General features: G+C 65.6%; 1 protein-coding gene across 2 annotated transcripts; it reads left to right on the forward strand.

Moving 5' to 3' along the window:
• The first annotated feature begins 84 nt into the window (after positions 1–84).
• IRF5 (interferon regulatory factor 5) lies at positions 85–7,283 on the forward strand. Of its 2 annotated transcripts, XM_035571250.2 has the most exons (9): positions 85–172; positions 2,138–2,364; positions 3,170–3,353; positions 4,088–4,140; positions 4,231–4,261; positions 4,346–4,567; positions 5,302–5,691; positions 6,182–6,300; positions 6,381–7,283. In XM_035571250.2, the coding sequence occupies exons 2-9, from the start codon at positions 2,191–2,193 to the stop codon at positions 6,606–6,608; spliced, it is 1,401 nt and encodes a 466-aa protein (XP_035427143.1). In that variant the 5' UTR covers positions 85–172; positions 2,138–2,190; the 3' UTR covers positions 6,609–7,283. The 2 variants fall into 2 exon arrangements, with proteins under 2 accessions (XP_035427143.1, XP_035427142.1); XM_035571249.2 differs by having other exon boundaries at positions 4,231–4,567.
• The last annotated feature ends 132 nt before the right edge of the window (positions 7,284–7,415 follow it).

A 7,415-nucleotide genomic window follows, 5' to 3' on the forward strand; every position in this document is an offset into this window, starting at 1 on the left:
CTGGGAGCGAGCCGGCCACGCCCACCGCGGGGCTTCCCCGAAGGGGCGGGGGGAGGGAGAGGAGAGGGCGCGGCGCATGCAAATGAGATGCAAACGACATGCAAATGAGGCGCGCCGTGCGGAAGCGCTGCGAGGAGGCGGCGGCGGCGGCGGCCGGACCCGGGGGGCGCGGGTGAGAGCTGGGGGGGGGTCCTAAAGGGGGGGGGAGGGGATTCGGGGGGGGAGAGGGGGGTGTGGGGGAAGGGAGGGGGTGTGGGGGAGGGGCGAGAACCCCGGGGGGGGGGGGGGGGGGCCACGCGTGTGCGTATGCACACGCGTGGCCCCCCCCCCCGCACCGCTGCCTCCCCCTCCCCCCCCAAAAGTCTGTGACCCCCCCCAAAAAAATCCCACCCCCAAATTCCCCTCCCCCACACCTGGAACACCCCCCCCCCCCCCCCCCGACCCCTCTCCCCCCCTCCCCCGGGCACCCCAATGGGGGGGGGAATGGGGGGAGGGTAAAAAGTCCCCCCCCACGCATGACACCACCCTAGGGTGGGGGGTGGGGCGGTGCGGGGGTGGCCTCATGCCCCCCCCCCCCCCAACCCCCCCCCCCCAACCCCCCCCCATGGGGTCACTTTGTGCCCCTCCCCCCCCCCAACGATGTCACCCCCCCCCCCCCCCCCCCCGGTGTCACTTCTCCTTTTGGGGGGAGCGGTTCCGCTTTCGGGTCCCCCCCTCTCCGGTTCCTCCTTGGTCATGGCGGGGGGGTTGGCACGACTGGGTGGTGGTGGTCCCATGGGTGGGTGGGGGGCATCACCGGGGGTGGCCCGGTGTGGTGGGGCACCCTAAGTGACCATAGGGGGAGGGTGGGTGGGCACCCAGAGGTGGTCACAGGTGGTGGGTGGCCATGGGTGATGGGTGTGATGGGTCACCAGAGATGGCTGCAGGTGGTGGGTGACCGTGGGTGGTCACTGACCATGGGTGGTGGGTGACCACCACGGGTGGCCGGGCGTGATGGGCCACCTCAGTTGACCATGGGTGTTGGGTGACCATGGGTGGCCAGGTGTGGTGGGTCACCTCACTTGACCATAGGTGTTGGGTGGCCATGGGTGCTGGGTCACCCTAAGTGACCACGGGTGGTGGGCGACTGGGTGTGATGGGTGCCCAGAGCTGGCCAGGTGTGATGGGTCACTTCACTTGACCATAGGTGTTGGGTGACCATGGGTGATGGGTGCCCAGAGGAGGCTGGGTGTGATGGGTCACCAGAGATGGCCACAGGTGATGGGTGGTCGTGGGTGATGGGTGGCCATGACTGGGTGTGTTGGGTCACCACAGGTGATGGGTGGCCATGGGCAATAGGTGACCATGGATGATAGATGACCATGGGTGCCCGTAGGTGGCTGGGTATGATGGGTCACCTCACTTGACCACAGGTGATGGGTGACCATGGGTGTTGGGTGACCATGGGTGGCCAGGTGCGATGGGTCACCTCAGTTGACCACAGGTGATGGGTGGCCATAGGTGCTGGGTCACCCTAAGTGACCACGGGTGGTGGGCAACCGGGTGCATTGGGTGCGCAGAGGTGGCTGAGTGTGTTGGGTAAACTCAGTTGACCATGGGTGATGGGTGGTCATGGGTGGGTGTGGTGGCCCACCATGGCTGACCATGGGTGATGGGTGAGCACAGGTGATGGGTGACCGTGGGTGCTCACTGACCGCGGATGACGGGTGGCCATGGGAGGTGGCTGGGTGTGATGGGTCACCTCAGTTGACCATAGGTGGTGGGTTACCATGAGTGATCGCTGACCATGGATGATGGATGACCATGGGTGCCCAGAGGTGGCTAGGTATGATGGGTCACCACAGTTGACCGTAGGTTATAGGTGGCAGGTGACTACAGGTGATGGGTGGCCATGGATGATAGACGACCATGGGTGACCAGAGGTGGCCGGGTGTGATGGGTCGCCACAGTTGACCACAGGTGATGGGTCACCATGGGTGATGGGTGACCCTGTCTGGGTGTGATGGGTCACCACGGCTGACCGTGGGTGATGGGTGACCATGGGTGATGGGTGACCGTGGGTGATGGGTGACCACGGGTGATGGGTGACCAGAGGTGACCCTGTCTGGATGTGACGGGTCACCACGTCTGACCACAGGTGACCGGAGGTGACAGGAGGTGACCACAGGTGACTGTCGACCACCCCCCGCCATGACGGCGCCGCCGCGCCGCGTCCGCCTGAAGCCGTGGCTGCTGGCGCAGGTGGAGAGCCAGCGCTACCCGGGGCTGCAGTGGGTGGACAAGCGGCAGCGCCTCTTCTGCATCCCCTGGCACCACGCCACGCGCCACCTCCCGCCGCAGGAGGACGACGGCACCATCTTCAAGGTGGGACCGCGCCGCCCAACGCGTGGAACGCGGCCCCAACGGCCCCGCCTCGAACGGGCCTGGCCGTGACCCTGACCCTAACGAGCCCATCCATGGTCCTAACCCTAACGAGCCCATCCATGGTCCTAACCCTAACGAGCCCATCCATGGTCCTAACCCTAACGAGCCCATCCATGGTCCTAACCCTAATGAGACCATCAGTGATCATATCCCTAACAACCCTGACTCTAACGAGCCCATCCCTGATCCTAATTCTAAAGACCCCATCCGTGAGCCTAACCCTAATGAGCCCATCTGTGACCCTATCTTAGTGACCCCAACCCTAATGACCCTGACCCTGTCTCTAATGTCCCCATCCATGATCCTAATCCTAATGACCATAGCTCTAACGGGCCTATCTGTGATCCTAACCCTAATGGCCATAGCCCTAATGACTCTAACCCAATCACTAATGACCTTAACCTAAACACCCTAACCCTATCCCTAGAGACCCTTCTCCCCTTTCCCTAGTGACCCTATCCCAAGTGACCCTAACCCTAATGACCCTTTCCATAGTGACCCTGACCCTAGTGGCCCTATCCATAGTGACCCTAATGGCCCTATACCTAGTGACCCTGACCCTAATGACCCTTTCCCCAGTGACCCTGATGACCTTATCCCAGCTGACCCCAACTCTAGTGACCCTAACCCTAATGACCCTTTCCATGGTGACCCTGACCTAATGACCCTATCCCTAGTGACCCCAACCCTAGCGACCCTTTCCCTGACCCCAAATCCCTGACCCTGTTCCTCGCCGCGTCCCCAGGCGTGGGCCATGGAGACGGGGAAGTTCACGGAGGGGGTGGACGAGCCCGACCCCGCCAAGTGGAAGGCCAACCTGCGCTGCGCCCTCAACAAGAGCCGCGAGTTCCGCCTGCGCTACGACGGCACCAAGGACGCACCCCCCAAGCCCTACAAGGTGTACGAGGTGTGCGAGGCCGACAGCGCAGGTAGGGGGCACGAGGTGGACCCAGCAGCCAGGGGGGCACCCACGCCCCACAAGTCCTGAGCACCCCATGGGGCCACAGGGTCCCACAAGGCTCCAGCACCCCAAAAGGATCTGGCACCCTGTGGGACCCCCAGCACCCTACAAGTCTCCAGCACCCTACAAGTCCCCAGCACCCCAAAAGGATCTGGCACCCCATGGAACCCCCGGCACCCCACAGGAACCTGGAACCCCACAAGTCCCCAGCACCCCACAAAGATCTGGCACCCCATGGGACCCCCACCACCCTACAAGTTCCTAGAGGTCCCATGGGGCCCCAGCACCTTGCAATGCCCCAGCACCCCACAAGTCCCTGGCACCCCCATGGGACCCCCCCCCAATGCCGCACAAGTCCCGAGTACCCCACAAAGATCTGGCACCCCTTGGGAGCCTCAGCACCCCACAAGGACCTGGCACCCCACAAGTCCCCAGCACCCCACAAGCCCTCAGCGCTCCACAAGTCCCCAGCACCCCATGGGACCCCCCAGCACCCCACAAGTCCCCAGCACCCCACAAGCCCTCAGCGCCCCACAAGTCCCCGGCACCCCATGGGACCCCCCAGCACCCCACAAGTCCCCAGCACCCCACAAGCCCTCAGCGCCCCACAAGTCCCCGGCACCCCATGGGACCCCCCAGTACCCCACAAGTCCCCAGCACGCCACAAGCCCTCAGTGCCCCATTCCCCTCTCTCCCTCGCAGAAGCGGTGGCCGGGGACGACTTCAGCTGCAGCGGGGAGGAGGATGTGAGCCAGGTACCTATGGGGCATCGGGGGGGGGCAGCCCCCCTGCCCCACACTTGGGGGTCCCTCACCCCATAACTGCCCATGCTCTCTGCCTCACAGCTGCAGAAGCTGATGTCCCTGAGCATCGATGGTGAGCCGGCCGCGGGGGGTGCCCCGTGGGGGGGCGGTGAGGTGGGGGCGTCCTCGGCCGCCCCCCAACCCCGCTGCCCCCCAGACGCCACCGTCCACGCCAGGGACCTGCTGCCCCCCTACCCCTGGCCCAAGGAGGAGCCCCCCTTTGGCAGCACCTGCCCCGTGGGGCCCTTCCTGCCCGGGGGGGCGGTGGCGGCCCCCGAGCTGCCCCCCGGCGCCGCCGGCACCGCGCCCCCCCCAGCCGCCCTGGCGCCCATGGAGCACGGGGTTCCCAACCTGCTCATCAGCCCCCACTTGCTGCCACGTGAGCACCCGTGGGTGGGGGTGGGCGTGGGGTGGGTGGGCATTGGCCACGGGTGTGGGGTGGCCATGGGGTGGCTATGAGGTGGGCGTGGGGTTGACAATGAGGGGGCTGTGGGGTGGTTGCCAATGGGCATTGGGGTGGTGGGACATGGCTGTGGGGTGGCCATGGGGTGGTTGGACGTGGCTATGGGGGTTGACAGTGATGGAGGACAGTGGGGGAACATGGATGTGGGGGGCCATGGGGTGGTTGGCAATGGTTGGGCATGGCTGTGGCCATTGGCCATGGGTGTGAGGTGGCCACGGAGTGGCTGAAGGTGGCCGTGGGGTGGTTGGACATGGCTGTGGGGTGGTTGGTCGTGGGTGTGAGGTGGCTGAACGTGGCCGTGGGGTTGGCAGATGACGCTAGGGGGACACAGATGAGGCCGTGGGGGTGGCTGAAGGTGGCCATGGGGTGGTTGGGCGTGGATGGGCACGGGGCTGACGTTGGGGTGGCGGTGGGAGCATGGCTGTGGGGTGGCCGTGGGCTGGTTGGTCATGGGTGTGGGGTGGCCGAGCGTGGCTATGGGGTGGGTGGCCAAAGGAGTGGGGTGGCCGTGGGGCGGTTGGGGGTGAGAGAGCATGGGCGTGGGGTTGACCATGGTGTCTGACAACGGGGGCACAGCTATGGGGTGGCCGGACCCGGGGTGCCTGTGGGGCGCTGCCGGCGCGTGGCTCAGGCGCCCGTCCCTCCGGCAGTGACCGACCTGGAGCTCAAGTTCCAGTACCGGGGCCGCCAGGTCTGCGTCCTCACCATCAGCAACCCCCACGGCTGCCGCCTCTTCCACAGCAGCCTGGAGCCCACGCAGGAGCAGGTGGAGCTCTTCGGGCCGCTGACGCTGGAGCAGGTCCGCTTCCCCGCCGCCGACGGCATCCCCAACGAGAAGCAGCGCTTCTACACCCACCAGCTGCTGGACGTGCTCGACCGCGGGCTCATCCTGGAGCTGCAGGGCCAGGACATCTACGCCATCCGCCTCTGCCAGTGCAAGGTCTTCTGGAGCGGGCCCTGCGCCGCCCACTGCGCCGGCCCCAACCCCATCGAGAGGGAGAAGAAGACCAAGCTCTTCAGCCTCGAGGGGTTTCTCAACGGTGAGGGGTGGGGGGCAGAGGCTGGGGGTCGTCTCCTGCATCCCCCGCCATGGGGATGGGGACGTTGTGTTGGTGTAGGGGACGTCATGTTGGTGTGGGAGACACCCTGGTGTGGGGGACAGTGTGTTGGCGTGGGGGACATCACGTTGGCATGGGGGACATCATGTTGGTGTGGGGGACATTGCGTTGGTGCGGGGGACACCAACCAGCACATGGGGACCTGCTGGGGTGGAAGGACACCATGATGACGTGGAGACACCGCGTTGGTATGGGGGACACCACGTTGGCGTGGGGGACACCACATTAGTATGGGGGACACCAGCTGGGAGATGGGGCCTGGATGGCCTCGAGGGACTTAGGCCAGCGTGGGGGACATTGGGCAGCACATAGGGACCGGGCGGCACGGGGACAATGCCAGCACGGGCACTGCCACCCGGAAGGAGCACCAGCAGGGCCCGCGCTGCCCCTCACCGCGGCGCCTGGCCCCCAGGCCTGATCCTGTTCCAGAAGGGGCAGACCACCACGCCGCCCCCCTTCGAGATCTTCTTCTGCTTCGGCGAGGAGTGGCCGGACCAGAAGCCCAAGGAGAAGAAGCTGATCACGGTGCAGGTGAGGGGGCGAGCGGCACCGCGCTGGGGCACCGGTGGTGGTAGCGGTAGGGCCGGGGCTGACGCGCGGGGCTCTTGCAGGTGGTGCCGGTGGCGGCGCGGCTGCTGCTGGAGATGTTCTCGGGGGAGCTGTCGTGGTCGGCCGACAGCATCCCGCTGCAGATCTCGCACCCCGACCTGAAGGACAGGATGGTGGAGCAGTTCAAGGAGCTCTACCAGCTCTGGCAGAGCCAGCAGCGCCTGCCGCAGCCCCCGGCGCGCACCGAGCCCGGCCCCTGGGCGCTGCCGCCCGGGTCCCTGCCCCAGTGAGGGGACATGGGGACAGCCCCGCGCTGGCACCATGGTGCCTGATGTCACCGCCAGGCTGGTGGAGACGGGGTCACCCAGCACCACAGGACCACGACGGGGCAGGGACGGGGCTGTGCTTGCCCGCCGGGGAGCTGTCACCAGGCTGCAGCAGAGACACGGGACCAAGAGTGTGGTGCCGCAGCTCCCCGGGCAGGTTTGGGGAGAAACGGCGAGAAAATGGGGCCAGGATGGGGACACCCAGCACCAGCAGGGCCAGCGGGGCAAATGGCTCTGGGGACATCAGCGCTGCAAGGACACCGCATCTCGAGGGCCACCGCCACCACTCCAGGCCCTCGGTGCCCCTCCAGCCACGACGTCCTCCCCACCCCGCGTGCACCCAAGAACCAGGCGGAGCCGCGGGTTTTTAATTTATTTTTCTTTTTTTTTTTTTTTTTTTTTGGAATTTTGTGTTTAATTGTTCTCGAGATGGCTACAACACCAGACGGAACAGCATGCGCGCCCGCGGGGCCCCGCGCGCCCGGGGCCATCTCCCAGCCCTGTCCCTGCACTCGCTCGAGCCGTCTCCGCCGCGCTCGGTCAAACCCCAAAGAAACCAAATAATAATAAAAACAAAAAAAAAATAACCAAACCAAAAAGAAAAAAGCTAAAAAAAGAAAAAATATATAATATATATTTAAACAGTCTGTCCCGCCTGCGTCTGTTCCAGGAGGCCGCCGCCACGCGTCCCCGGGCTGAGCCCCGGCCTCCCCCTGCTGCCCGCAAGGGGCCGGGGGGGCACCCAGCAGCCACCCCCTCGCTGCTAGGTAC

The sequence above is a fragment of the Cygnus atratus genome, chromosome 1, assembly GCF_013377495.2.
Source record: "Cygnus atratus isolate AKBS03 ecotype Queensland, Australia chromosome 1, CAtr_DNAZoo_HiC_assembly, whole genome shotgun sequence".
NCBI classification, from domain to species: domain Eukaryota; kingdom Metazoa; phylum Chordata; class Aves; order Anseriformes; family Anatidae; genus Cygnus; species Cygnus atratus.

Coding starts and splice junctions, on each gene's coding strand:
- IRF5 (XM_035571249.2), top strand. CDS start 2,191: ATGACGGCGCCGCCGCGCCGCGTCCGCCTGAAGCCGTGGCTGCTGGCG. Junction 4,568..5,301: donor CAGCCCCCACTTGCTGCCAC/GTGAGCACCCGT, acceptor TCCCTCCGGCAG/TGACCGACCTGGAGCTCAAG. Junction 6,301..6,380: donor AGAAGCTGATCACGGTGCAG/GTGAGGGGGCGA, acceptor GGGCTCTTGCAG/GTGGTGCCGGTGGCGGCGCG.